This window comes from Vulpes lagopus, chromosome 2 (assembly GCF_018345385.1).
Source record: "Vulpes lagopus strain Blue_001 chromosome 2, ASM1834538v1, whole genome shotgun sequence".
Classification (NCBI taxonomy): Eukaryota; Metazoa; Chordata; class Mammalia; order Carnivora; family Canidae; genus Vulpes; species Vulpes lagopus.
The window spans coordinates 81262517-81276405 of record NC_054825.1 but is presented as its reverse complement, the minus strand read 5'-3'; the positions used below and the strand labels follow the sequence as shown (position 1 = coordinate 81276405).

Below are 13889 nucleotides of genomic sequence, written 5' to 3'. Positions count from 1 at the left end.
CTGGAGACCCTGGATGGAGTCCCACATTGGGCTCCCTGCATGGAACCTGCTTCTCCCTCTGCCTGTCTCTCTCTGTCTCTGTTTCTCATTAATAAATACATAAAATCTTAAAAAAAAAAAAAAAAAGGTGAGAAAAAATTAGTGTAAAATAGACCTCAATAAAGTCCATTTTAAAACTAACGAGAGGAAATGAATATAGTATCTTGTTTATTCTCACGTATCTTTTCCCTGGTCTTAATTCTTTGGTCTTGTTTATACCATCTTGTGTGTTCTGATTCTGAACCCAACAAGAGAATTTGTGAAACACGGCATGAAAAAGCACCATAGGTCGCTTGCACTTAGCCAACAAGGATAAGGCGCTTACTTTGGGGCAGGCCGTGTGCTGGGCCCCAGGAACACACTGATCCGCAGCTCTGCTCTGCATGGCCTCTCTGCACACCCCACCCACTCCTCCCCACCTTCACGCAATCCCTGACCTAGCTCTCTCCCACACTTCATGCCTTGTTCTTGGATCTTTCATCAAACCTTAAGTGATATTTCTAAGGGGAAAGGGAAAAGGAAGGAAGCAGAACCCTTTGGAAGGAACGGCTGTGGAATAGCCAACATTAGAGGGGGAAGTGGGCATGGTGGGTGGCTGTGGGCCCCAAACAAAGTCCCATGAACTCTGCTGCTGTGCGAGTTCAAGGCTGTTTACTTTATTCTGTACTGCCCTCAATCTGACAACTCAAATTCATACCATTATTCCAGGAAAGAGTAGTGCAAATCTAATGCCAACGCTGGAAGAAATAACTCAGACAATAGTGGTATCTTCATAAATACCGAGAACATTCTTTTGCTTAGGAGCCTAGTATTCTGTAAAGACCACAGGGAACGCAGACCTCGGAGCAGTGACTTGGGTACAGTGATGAACAGCCCTTATCCCAGGCCCCTGGACTTGAGGACCTCGCAGAGGAACAGGGGACATCTGAGATCCACATCCTCTATTGTGGTGGTGCTGTTGCTTCAGTTTTCGTTTTTTTGTGTTTTTTGTAAATCCGAGACTCAAATGTCGGAAAACGTTGCACTCAGCACTATAGTGCACTCAGGGACACAGAGATGGAATTGTTTCTCTTTCCTTGCTCATGTGTCCCCTTAAGCAGTAAACTCCCCTTTTAAAACCTTTTTTTTCAATCTCAAATCTATCTTGAATATTTTTTAATATATTGAAGTTTAACTGTGATTTTTTTTACCCCCTTATCTCTAATTCCCCCAAGGACATCCTTGGTGAATCTAGAATAAAGGCATAAAAACTATGCTATCCCTACCAAGGAGAAGTCCAGTTTCTTAGCTCCCAAAACAAGAATCTGGCTTAGTACAGAATGAGCTTCTTGCTGATGGAGATTTTGTAAAATGGTCCAACCTAAAACCTGGCTCAAGAATAAGATGGAATGAAGAAGCTGAAATTCAAGTTCCAGGACCACAACAGAGACTGTGTCCAACTCACCTTGCATGTGCACATATTCCCAGCACTTAGTGTGGTGTCTGGTACATAGGGGTTACTCAATAAACATCATTTCATTAAACTGGAAACAGACAAGATGATTTGTCAGAATTCCCTCCTGCTTTAAGATACCTCTGAAACAAATACATTTGATCTCAAAAGCATGTGGGAAATACACTCCTAGTTTTGATTTCCCTACCACATGCACAGACTTCTCCAAAATATTTATCTCCATCGTCAAGCTCCAGATCCACATTCTTCTTTTTTTTTTTAAGATTTTATTTATTTATTCATGAGAGATGCAGAGAGAGAGGCAGAGACACAGGCAGAGGGAGAAGCAGGCTCCTTGCGGGGAAGCCTGATGCAAGACTCGATCCCAGAACTCTGGGATCACGCCCTGGGCCAAAGGCAGGTGCTCAACCCCTGAGCCACCCAGGTGTCCCCAGATGCACATTCTGAAAGGCCTACTAGACAATGAATGACCTGGATCTGACCGGTGCCTCCCAATGAATGTGTGTAAAAGATGTCAGCCCAAAATCTTCCCAGCCTCCCAAGCTAGACCAGTGGTTTCCAACCTATGAAACAAGAACCTAAGAGATCATGGAGTCAGCAGGGTCCCGCGGCCAGGTTGATGAAGAGGTCAGCCCCAGGTGCAAGGCAATAAAAGTGTGTGTTGTCCATAGAAAACATAAAAACAGTAATTAAATGGGCTAGAAATCAGTCAGCATTTTATTATCACTATGCATCAGCAATTCTGAACAATGTCAATGATCAAATACTCCTCCAAAAAAAAATATCCTATGAATCCAAGTTTTAAACAATCGCTGTGGTTAGTTTTGAGTTTTAATATTTGTCTAAGCTTCAAGTTCAACACTTTTATTGCTTGTACTTTAATAAACATTGCAATCTGCATGGAATTTAACTCCAAGGCCTCTCAGTTGTGCAACTGCCCCCAGACACAAGGAGATTCAGGAGCAATTCCCATTCATTTAGAAAGTTTGCAAAGGTCCAGAATCATTCCAGACTACTTCGGGAATCCTTTGTGTCTCCAGCCTCCATAGAACTCCGTATTCCTACATTTAAACAGCTTTGACATAAACAATGATGGTGTAGTGATAGTGTCTCAGCTGACAAAATACCATGGAGAAACAGAAATTTATTTTCTCACAGCTTTGGAGGTTGGAAGTCTGAGATCACTGTCTGTTTATAGTAAGGGCTTTCTTCCTGGCTTGCAGATGTCAGCCTTCGCACGTGCCCCCACATTTCGGAGAGAGAACACAAGCTCTTTGGCAAGAGGTCCCCACCTCAGGGTCAAATATGCTAAGTATACTACTGCATGGAGCAATTCCAAGGGGCCTAGAAATCAATATAAATGCCAAATATTATCTGCAAGCTGGATAAATGATAGAATTCACATTATATATGTAGCCGTATTAGTAGTAGTAGTCCCTAATTAGTTGACTTTGAGTTAATCAAACGTGATATCCTGGGTGGGTCTGGCCTAATCAGGCGAGTCCTTCAAGAGAGGCTGGAGTTTAGACTCTGGAGCTGGCAGTAAAATCAAGCTATCATAAATTCTCCAGCCTCAAGGAAATGAACTCTGCCAACAACAACGGAAGAGGCCTGGAAACAGATCCTTCCCTAGTCAAGCCTCCAGAAGAGAAAATATGGCCCTGGCAACTCCTTAACTTCAGCCTTGTGAGACCCCAAGCAGAGGACCTAGCTAAGCTGGACCTCTGACCCGGAGAAACAGTGATAATAAATAGAGGCTGTTATAAGCTGCTAATATTTTTTCAAATTTTATTTACTTACTTGAGAAAGAGAATGAGTGAGAGAGAAAGAACCTGAGCAGAGACAGGCAGAGGGAGAAGCAGACTCTCCGCTAAGCAGGGAGCCTGATGTGGGGCTCAACCCCAGGACCCGGGTATCACGACCTAAGCTGAAGGCAGACCCTTAACCAGCTGAGCCACCCAGGCCCCGTAAGCTGCTCATTTTAAGGCAAGTGTTACACGGCAACAGAAAACCAAAGTGGTTTTTTTGCATGTAGCAGAACCTCTGACTTAAATTGGGCTAATGAACAAAGAAATTTATTTTGTCCAGAAGTACTTCAGGCTTCAATTAGGTTTGCTCAGAGGCTCAATTCTGTCATCAAGGATTTGGATTCTTTGCTTCTCACCACTCTGCGATCCTATGTGACGCTTGATCTTCAGATAGTTCCAAGATAGCTCCAATAGTCAAAGGTGTCACATCTAGAAATATCCAGAGGATAAAAAGAGAGTGTTAATTTGTAAGGCATTTTCCAGGAAAAGTATGGAAACTTCCCAGAAGCTCCTCGGATATTCATTCATGTCTCACTGTCCAGAGTCGCACACCCTTTCCAAACCAACCGCTGACCAAGAGAAAAGGAAACTGACTGCCCCTGAGTTCAACAGGTGTGTGAGGCAGCTAGGTGCTTGAACTGAGTCAGGGTTCTGTTAAGGAGAAACAGCGAGAAAGGACCAATTTGTCCACTACAGATCCCAGAGTGGGCAGCCCCGGTGGTACAGCGGTTTGGCGCTGCCTGCAGCCTGGGGTGTGATCCTGGAGACCCGGAATCGAGTCCCACATCGGGCTCCCTGCATGGAGCCTGCTTCTCCCTCTGCCTGTGTCTCTGCCTCTCTCTCTCTCTCTCTGTGTCTATGAATAAATAAATAAAATCTAAAAAGAAAAAAAAAATCCCAAAGAGTTTACAAAAAAGACAAAGTATGAATGAACCTCTATCCCGTCAGTCCAGCACTGGCAGTACCAGCACATCCAAGTTAGAAAAAGATGGAGAGGGATCCCTGGGTGGCGCAGCGGTTTGGCGCCTGCCTTTGGCCCAGGGCACGATCCTGGAGACCCGGGATCGAATCCCACGTCGGGCTCCTGGTGCATGGAGCCTGCTTCTCCCTCTGCCTGTATCTCTGCTTCTCTCTCTCTCTCTGTGTGACTATCATAAATAAATTTTAAAAAATTAAAAAAAAAAAAAAAGATGGAGAGCAGAGGTGCAAAGACAAAGAAACTACCCCGGGCAATGAGCAGCTAATAGCATGCACATTTGCAGGGCATGTTTGCAAAAAGTTAATGAAGGTTTATTTAAAATGTTGAAAACTGTCACAGACACTGAGTTGGGTCTGCAACCAGTGACAAGAAACCTCAAACAAGGAAGTGACATCCCATCAGAAAGTGTCAAGGAGCAAGAACATTGCAAAAGACATAGAAGGTGAACAAGACAATGATAAAAGAAGAGATACCTGCACCAGATGCATTGCCTAAGGATTTTCATCAATGCCATGGAATCAGAAATTAGTATCAAAACTTTCTCTGTACATCATTGATCATATGTGGTCATGCTTAATTTAATTACATAGCAATTTACATATAATCATTATTACTCTATGGTTTTCAGTCCTATGCTTGATAACTCTTCCTGGTACGGTTATAGATAATTCATGTTAAAATATTAAATGCATAAAAAGCAAATCATGTGTAACCCTGCATTTAACGACTTGCCTTAATTGAAGAAAAAATCATGAAAATATTTCAACTACCTGGGGAAACCCAAGATGGATAGAAACCTGCTCTGCCTTAGGAAGGAGACAGAAGATGTCCATGAACCTAATCATCCTGTTGGACACCTTCAACTTACACGTCATGTCAGTAATTTCTCAAAAAAGCTGGAAATGATTTTTAAGTTTTTTAACAGGTGAGTGAGCCCCTGAATCTTTTCCAAGAGCCTAAGAAATGCCTAAGTTCTGACTAGGATGCCCCGCTCTTTCCCCGAGAACGCGGATGCTGCCAGGGCGCGGGTCGGGATCCGGCGCGTCCGCGATGGGGCCGGGAGGGAGGGGGGAGGGGGGAGGGGAGGGGGAGGGGGAGGGGGAGGGGGGGAGGGGAGGGGAGGGGAGGGGAGGGGGAGGGGAGGGGGAGGGGAGGGGAGGGGGAGGGGGAGGGGGAGGGGAGGGGGAGGGGACCTGGGGCGGCCGCGGGGGACTGCGGCCTCCGGCGCGAGGCTGATGTGTGCGGCGGCCCGAGCCCCCGCGCGGCCCGCCGGGAGCTTGAGGGCGAGCCGAGGGCTCCGTCCAGCCGGTCGCCGCGTCATCCTTGGGGCCCGCCCGCCCCGTGGCCCCGGCGCTGCCGCTTGTCGCGTGTCCCGAGCCGGCTCGGAGCTGGAGCGTGGAGGCCGCAGACCCGGGGGGCGCCCGCGGAGGAGACACGAGGGCTGGGCTGGGCGGGAGGCCCCCGGGCCCGCACCCCCGGTCCCCACGGCCCCTCCCGGCTGCCGGGCGTCGGGGTTGGGGAGGCACCTGGCGGGGCGGGGCGGGGGCCCGGGGCGGGGCGCGGACGCCGAGGCCGAGGCCGAGCCCCCGCGGCCGCCAGAGGGCACGAGCGCCCCGAGTCCTCCCGCCACGGCGGCGCCGCGAGCGGTGCAAGGAGGCCGGAGCCGGCGGGGGCGGGGGCGGGGGCGGGGGCGGCGAGGGCAGCGCGCGGGCCGGGGGGCAGACCCGCCCTTCCCAGTCGAGCCCCGGCCCGCCCCGCTCCCCTCCGGCGGCGCCAGCCCCAAGGGCCGCGCCCGCGCTCCCGCGGCGACCTCGACGCCCGGCAGGGCCGCAGGACGCTCCGCGGGGCCGCAGGGGACGCGCCCCGGGCCCGGCCGCCGCCGAACAATGGCCGCAGGGGCGCGGGCGGGCGCGGGGGAGCCGGGGCGTCCGGGCGCTGCAGGCCCCGCCCCTCGGCCGCGCCGCCCGCTCCCCGCCCCTCGGCGCCCGGCAGCAGGCGGGGCCCCGGCCGGAGCGGGAGTGGGAGCGGCAGCCGCAGCCGCTGCTCTGCAGAGCGGGGCCCGGGCCCGGGGTCGGGGCTGCGGCGCCCTCGCCGCCGCCTCGTCCCGCCGCCATGAGCCGGGGCAGCCCGGGGGCCCGCGACCCCGCCCCCGAGCCCGCGGCCGCCCCCAACCCCTTCGTGCACGAGCTCCGCCTCTCCCGCCTGCAGAGGGCGAAGGTAGCGCGTGGCGGGGGCGGGGGGCTCGGGGACCGGCCTGCGGGGGCGGGCGGGGGCGGGAGAGCCGAGTCGTGCGGCCGGAGGACGCCGGGGATGCGCTTCCCGTGCTGCGGGGCCGACGGGCTGGATGGGGGCGGGGGGCTCCGTTAGAGGGAGGAGGTCTGCAGCCCCGGAGCCCGGGCCGGGCCGAGCCGCCCCCCGCCGCCCCCGCACTGCAGCACCTCCGGGGGGGGCGGGCGGCCGAGCGGGCCCCGCCGCAGGAAGTGGGGGCGGGCGGGGAAGGGAGTGTCCGGGGTCCGCTCCCCCCGCCCCGAGGGGCTCCTGGGGCTCCTGGGGCTCGGCGTGCTGACGGCGCCCTCCCCGGGGCACCCCGGAGCCACCCGGCTCCTGGCAACCCTGACTGCGCTGCGGTCCCAGGTGCTCGTCCCCCCCCCCCCGCCTCGGTCCCCGGGGGGCGCCGCGCAGGGGAACCGGGTCGGCCGGGGCCAGGACGCGGCCCCCGCGTGTCCCAAGCCTCTGCCGGCTCCCAGGGCCCCGGGGCCGAGGCGGCAGAACCGCGCACCTGGCTGCTGCTGGACGCGAGCTATTTGCGGATGCGCCGCGGGGGGGGGCACCTGTCTCCAGCCCCTCCCTGCCGAGCCCCGCGCCGGGCGCCTCCGCACGGATCGTCGAAGGCTCCGAACAGCCTCCCCCAGGGCTGGAGGCGTCCGATGACGAAAAATACTGTCGGATCCCGTGAATCCTTCATCCTGTCGCCGTTCCGGGTGTCTCCTCCTCACCGTGGGTCCCCGCCGGTGCCCACACCACCGCCCCTGGCTCCCGATGCACAGGGGCTGGCCCCTGCCCCGGTGCCGGCCGAGAAGGAAGCGGCGGAGCCTGGGCCTCCAGTCCTGAAGGGGCGTTTTCTCCCACCCTCCGCAGTTCTGCCTCCTGGGGGCACTATTGGCCCCCATCCGAGTGCTCCTGGCCTTCATTGTCCTCTTTCTCCTCTGGCCCTTCGCCTGGCTGCAAGTAGCTGGTCTTACGGAGGAGCAGCTGCAGGAGCCGATTACTGGATGGAGGAAGTAAGTGGGGCTCAGCCCCCAGAGACCCTACTTCTCTGCTTCCGTGTTACCCTTGCTTCTCCCTCCTTGAGAAGAAAGGGAGGAAGGGTTCTGAGGTGCTGCTCCGCAGCCTGGGCAGGTAGCATGGGTCAGCCCAGCTCAGACCCAGTACCCAGGGCCTCGGCACTCAGTGGTGCACCCCGACTGTCCCAAGTAGGCCGGCTCCAGCCCCTTGGCAGGGGAATGGAGGACTAGGCAAGGGCAGCTGTGTTTTGGGGTGCCTAAGCCTGGAGGTGATGAGGGACAGGACCACATCTCTGCTGATGCCTGGCCTTGCCCTGCAGGACTGTGTGCCACAATGGGGTGCTGGGCCTCAGCCGCCTGCTCTTTTTCCTGCTGGGCTTCCTTCGAATTCGTGTCCGGGGCCAGCGGGCCTCTCGCCTTCAGGCCCCTGTCCTTGTTGCTGCTCCCCACTCCACTTTCTTTGACCCCATCGTTCTGCTGCCCTGTGACCTGCCCAAGGTTGTGTCCCGAGCCGAGAACCTTTCCGTGCCTGTAATTGGAGGTGAGAGAGCACTAGAGGGGTGGACGGAAGAGATGACAACTCTGAGCCAGAAAGGGCAGGAATCCGAGATGCTCTGGAGAGAATCATGGGCCTCCAGGGAAGGGAGAGGTCCGGAGGGAAATCGCCTGTGGCTGGCGAGTGAGATGCAAATGGATACCCCTCAGTACCCAAGGGCTGGTGCGCACAGGTGTTGGGAGGTCCTCTGGTCACTTGCCTCAAGGAAATGCACGGTGAAAGGAGGGTCTCCAGGGCAAAGAGGTCACTGAGAAGCGAGTGCCTCCTACTGCGGAGCAGAGAGATTGCGGATTTGAGTGCCCCCGGGTAGGAATCCAGTGACTCCTCTTCTCTCTGGACCCCAGCCCTTCTTCGCTTCAACCAAGCCATCCTCGTGTCCCGGCATGACCCGGCGTCTCGGCGCAGAGTGGTGGAGGAGGTCCGAAGACGGGCTACCTCCGGAGGCAAGTGGCCCCAGGTGGGTAAGCCTGTCATGGTCTCCCCTGTATGTGCTCCCAGACAGGCTTTTCTCCCGCTCTCCCGTTCAGGCCATCCCAGCTCACTCCAGGGGTTTTCTCCCCCCAGGTACTATTCTTTCCTGAGGGCACCTGTTCCAACAAGAAGGCTTTGCTCAAGTTCAAGCCAGGTGAATAAAATGATGGGGGTGGGTGGGCTGTAGGAAAAAGCCCCAGATTTGGAGGGCACTCTAGAATGGCCCGGGAAGTGGCACAGCGACAGTAAGGAAGAGAGGGAACTTCCTGGCCAACCCTGAGACGTCTCTGGGAGTCAGAAAGAAAACTATAATGAAGCGGAGCCAGACCAGACGTCATTTCAGAACCGTCCCAGAACCCGACACTCTTGCTTTCTAGCTGCCTCCATGAACTAACCTCTGTCTGGGGCTGGGGGGTGGGACTGGAATTCAGGAGCCTTCATCGCCGGGGTTCCTGTACAGCCCGTCCTCATCCAATACCCCAACAGTCTGGTGAGTCTGAGTCCAAGGGAGGATGCGGGGAGCACGCATCCGCCCTTAATCAGTGGCAGCGTTGCCTGTGGCGGTGGGATGGGTTTGCGGGGTGGGAACGGGAACCTGGGGAGTGGGGAGCTTTCCCCGAGGAGGCTCAGCCGGGATGAAAAGTGACATATGTGTCCCCTGGCATCTGCTTCTCCTCAGGATACCACCAGCTGGGCATGGAGGGGCCCTGGAGTGTGAGTCTCGGGGTCCCTGGGGTGAGGGTGGGAGCAGGGCCCCCAGAGAAGTCCTGGCCCATCTTCCAGTCTCCAGACGAGGCAGACAGACCTCCGTCACTGTCACGTTGAGAGACCTCTACTCTAGAGAAGGAGGTGCCTGCTTCCCGGTTTGTTCTCCCCTCCAAACGATCCCGAAGTGCCTGCAGCCACCCCCCTGCAACTCTTCTGCCGTTTTCGAGCTCCTCTGACTCCCCGGCCATGTTCTAAGTGGTCTCCCCGCTGCAGCCCTGCTTGGGAACCAGCAGGCCTGCCTCACCTCTTCTGCCGTTGCTCACACCTTGTCCCTGGCAGGTCATCCCCAGCCCGTCCCTGCCAGCCTCTCTCTTGCCCTCCTGCCTTCTGGCCCTGCCCTCTGTGTCCTGGCTACACACCTGCCCAGCCCACCGGGTGGTTAGGGGGCCCTGCCCTGTGTGTTCCAGCTGTGCACATATCCAGCCCACCAGATGGTTAGGGGGCCACTTTACATGAGTGGGTGGAACTTTCCCACCCCCCTCCTTAGGGTGGGAGGCCCCCTGGTTAGAGACTGCTGAGCATCTGAGGTCTCTCTTCTCTTAGACTGAAGGTCCTGTGGCTCACAGCCTCTCAGCCCTGCAGCATTGTGGACGTGGAGGTAGGATACCTCCCCACATTTCCCATACTGCCAGGCTGAACCCCTGGAGGGAGAAGGGGGGGGTGGTCCCCCACAGCTTTGAGGTCATGATGAGAGCGAGCCATGCGTGTTTCAGTTCCTGCCTGTATACCACCCCAGCCCAGAGGAGAGCGGGAACCCCACCCTGTACGCCAACAACGTCCAGAGGGTGATGGCACAGTGAGTATCCCATGGACTATTTCCTATAGCACGGATGTGGCATCGGAAGGCCAGGGCAGGTGAAGGACTGAGGTTCCAAGCAGGGTGGGGGCGTGGGCTGGGGGATGGGCTCTGAACAGCTGAGCTCAGGGTGGTTCAGAGGCCTGGTCTCCTCCGGGTGCGGCAGCCCAGACCCAGTAATGTCTCTCGTGCCTTGTTCCCCTTCCCACCCCCACCCCACCCCCGTTCCATTGCCCTCCACCGCATAGGGCCCTGGGCATTCCAGCCACCGAGTGTGAGTTTGTAGGCAGCTTGCCCGTGATTGTGGTGGGCCGGCTGAAGGTGGCATTGGAGCCACAGCTCTGGGAACTGGGAAAGGTGCTTCGGAAGGCCGGGTAAGTGACCTTGAACGGAGGGTTGGGCACAGTCCTCTGGAGGGAGAAAAGAAAGAAGAGAGAAATGGGAAGAAGGAAGGCAAGTTGTAAAAAAGCATGTGGGGAGATAGAGAAATTTGTCTCTAAGATAACGGAATACAGGAAGGAGGTGAAAAGAGAGCGAAAGCTGTGGAATAAGCGCAGTGAGGAAAGAGGCCTGGCTCTCAGAGGCCGGGAGTCAGAGTCCTTATCAGGAGAGCACAGGTACACCCGTGCTGGGTGGCTGCGGACCTGGGCAGTGTGTTCAGGAAGCTGCTGAGTACACTGCTCCATTGCAGGCTGTCCCCTGGCCGTGTGGATGCCGGGGCAGAGCCAGGCCGCAGCCGGAGAATCAACCAGGAGGAGTTTGCCAAGCAGCTCCAGCTCTCTGACCCGCAGACAGCGGCTGGGGCCTTCAGCTACTTCCAGCAGGTAAAGGAGCTGGGACACGGGCCAGAGCCCAGGCCCTGCCCTGCGGCTGACACTTGCAGGCTAGAAGGACGCTGTCCAACTGGCCACAGAGGTGGCCGGCTTGGAAGCTGCACGGGGTGTTCTCACAGCAGCTGTCCTCCCCTGAGCTCCTCCCCTGAGCTGTCCTCCCCTGGCTCCTCCCCTGAGCTCCACCGGGAGACTTGTTTTTTATGGAGTACCTGGTGCATTGACGAGCAACGTCTTAATCGCTGTGGCAGGAATAATGGAGAAATAATTGGTCAGTGAGGACCCTAAGTTTCTGAAACCACGTTAGGAGATTGGCAGAGACGGGGGACCGTACAACGTTGTGGGCACCTCCGGGTCGCAGGGAGGAGTTGGCTGGGAAGGTAACCTCTGGAGGGGAAAACATGGAGCGGTTAGACGGCGATGGGTGTGAGACTCCAGTCTTTGCAGTGCTTGTTTAGAGTAACCCACGGCTTCTCAGAGGGATTCCTGAGCTATCCCAAGAATGTGGGCACTCCATAGATTTCCTGGGACTTAACCATATGTTCCTGTTGCATTATAATAATCCTAGGAGATTCTTAACATTTGCCAATGACTACCACTGGCCTCCAAGAGCTCCCTGTGGTTCTCAGCATCCTCAGAGTGAGCCAGGGGCGCTGATTCCTTGGCTCAGGGCAGACTGTCAGGGGGAGCTTCTCCACCTCACCTGTAGAGAGCGGAGCCAAAACTGGAGTGGCATGGTTTCACCATGGCAGGTGTCCTTGGGTTTTTCGGTAGGGAATTACACCAGTGGCCCCCTTTTAGTCTGCTAGACCAGTTCTCCAGCGGGTAGGCTGAGTCAGCGGAGAACCAGTTTTTCCAGTGCCGGGTACGTCAGACACTGATGGTAACAACTTCACTCCTGAGGGATTCCCTCACATTTACGGGAGATCCCTGTGGAAAGCTTTGTCACCAGGTGGCGTGGGGATGAGTGAACCCATGAGGAATCCTGGAGAGTTTAGAGCTCACAGATCTCGGGGGAAGCAGGCACCAGGTCATCTCTGTGCTTGCTGAGGAGAGGGAGGAACCAAAATCCAGGGCAAGAGGGAGAACACAGGGTTGGTCCTCATGCTGCCCGGGTTTCTCCCTCCAGGATGCCGAGGGTTTGGTGGACTTTCGAGACGTGGCTTTGGCACTGGCAGCTCTGGATGGGGGCAGGAGCCTGGAGGAGCTGATGCGCCTGGCCTTTGAGGTCTCAGGGGGGTCAGGGGCGGGATTGGGGTGGGAGACATGCGGTGGCCCTGCCGATCCACCCAAGAGGCCTATGTGGGGTACTGTTCCCAGTAGCTTCTGGATACCAAGCGCTCAGCATCCACCCGAGTGCCACCCCGTCTAGGCTACAGAACTCCAGTCGTCGTTGAGGCCTGGCTGAGAACAGGGCAAGAGCATCAGCTCTGCAGCTTCTAGTTCTGCACAAAGGGCCCAGGGCAGAAGGGGCAGGGGAGACAGGGGGCCCTTCTTCTGTCCTCTCAAGATGGGAGAGGGGAGGAGCCTGTGAGGCCAACCTGCAGGGTGCTGTGGGGCTGAGGCTGGGGCATGAGGACCGGGCTTGACTTGGTCCCTTGTGTGCCAGCTCTTTGCCGAGGAGCAAGTGGAGGAGGCGGGCCGGCTGCTGTACAAAGACGGCTTCAGCACCATCCTGCACCTGCTGCTGGGGTCACCCCGCCCCGCCGCTGCGACTTTGCATGCCGAGCTGTGCCAGGCGGGACCCCGCCAAGGCCTTTCCCTCTGTGAGTCACAGCCTTCTCTGCCACCACCAGCCCCTGGGAGGGGTGGGGAAACACTAGAGCCGGTGGCCTGAGGGGGCGTTCCCTGTTGGGAGGCGGAGGACGGAAGCTTGGACTTGAGAAGTGAAGTAGAGGTTGAGAAGGACAGGGCACCCCGACTCCCAAAGACTAAGGCTGCCTTCTCCCCCACCTTCCTGGATCGTTTTACTTTTCTCCTTGTCTCACTGATGTGTCCAGGTCAGTTCCAGGACTTCTCCCTCCATGACCCGCTCCACGGGACACTCCTCCACACCTACCTGCGCCCGTCCCGGAAGCCACATGCCTCTTTCCCCAGCAGCCCCGCTGCTCTGGCCAATGGGACTGTGCCAGTGCCCAAGCCAAAGGGTGACTGAGCACCTCTGCCTCCCAGCTCACCTTGGCCTGCTCTGGGCCTCAAGCCCACTTCTGCTCCTGCTTGATTTTTTCGTTATTGTTGTTTAAGTTGATTTTTTTGTTTTTTTTTTTTTTTTGTAAGAAACTATTTTATATATAAATATAAATATATATCTATATCTATTTAAGAAAAAAATGAGCTGTTACATTGATAGTACCAGCTGGGAACAAAAGGGACTAATAATTGCCTGCTCTGGTGGGAAGAGCCTGAGGTTCCCCAGGGCTGTCCTCCCTGCAGAGGTCATTCTGCTCTTGGAGCCCCCCTTCTGTTGTCGCCCTACGTGTGCCTGCTGTGTTCTATATACATGTACGTTTTAACAGACTTCCTCAGGAACCTCTTTTTGGCCTATTCCCTCTTGTTCTGTCCTTGTTAGAGATTAAAAAAATAGCTACCATTTTATATTTAATAATCCTACTGAGAATGCAGCCCTCCACCCCCACCCCCCCCCCCCCCCCCCCCCCCCCCCCCCCCCCCCCCAGGAGCAGAGAGCAATGTCCGGAGCTACCGCATCCGCCCTGCAGCTCAGAGCAGCTTCGGGACCCTGTTTGCCCAGGGGCTGGATGCATTGAGGACATTTAAGCCCCTTCCGTCCAGCCTATTCAAGGGAGGGGGAAAGAAACAAGACTTCCCCCTAAGAAAGGTGCTGTCTAGATAGAGTCATGGAAAATTAATTCTATTTAGGAAATTAGATCTCTAACCCAGAGATCTG

General features: G+C 56.0%; 1 protein-coding gene across 1 annotated transcript; it reads left to right on the top strand.

Annotated features, from left to right (window-relative positions):
• Positions 1-5585: 5585 nt before the first annotated feature.
• Positions 5586-13574, top strand: LPCAT4 (lysophosphatidylcholine acyltransferase 4). The gene is made up of 14 exons (XM_041744029.1): positions 5586-6496; positions 7418-7560; positions 7884-8104; positions 8464-8576; positions 8684-8744; positions 9022-9080; positions 9270-9304; positions 9902-9956; positions 10072-10154; positions 10403-10528; positions 10846-10978; positions 12114-12212; positions 12594-12750; positions 12985-13574. Exons 1-14 carry the CDS (start codon positions 6392-6394, stop codon positions 13137-13139), a joined length of 1545 nt encoding a protein of 514 aa, XP_041599963.1. The 5' UTR covers positions 5586-6391; the 3' UTR covers positions 13140-13574.
• The last annotated feature ends 315 nt before the right edge of the window (positions 13575-13889 follow it).

Coding starts and splice junctions, on each gene's coding strand:
- LPCAT4 (XM_041744029.1), top strand. CDS start 6,392: ATGAGCCGGGGCAGCCCGGGGGCCCGCGACCCCGCCCCCGAGCCCGCG. Junction 8,105..8,463: donor TTCCGTGCCTGTAATTGGAG/GTGAGAGAGCAC, acceptor TCTGGACCCCAG/CCCTTCTTCGCTTCAACCAA. Junction 9,305..9,901: donor GCATGGAGGGGCCCTGGAGT/GTGAGTCTCGGG, acceptor CTCTTCTCTTAG/ACTGAAGGTCCTGTGGCTCA.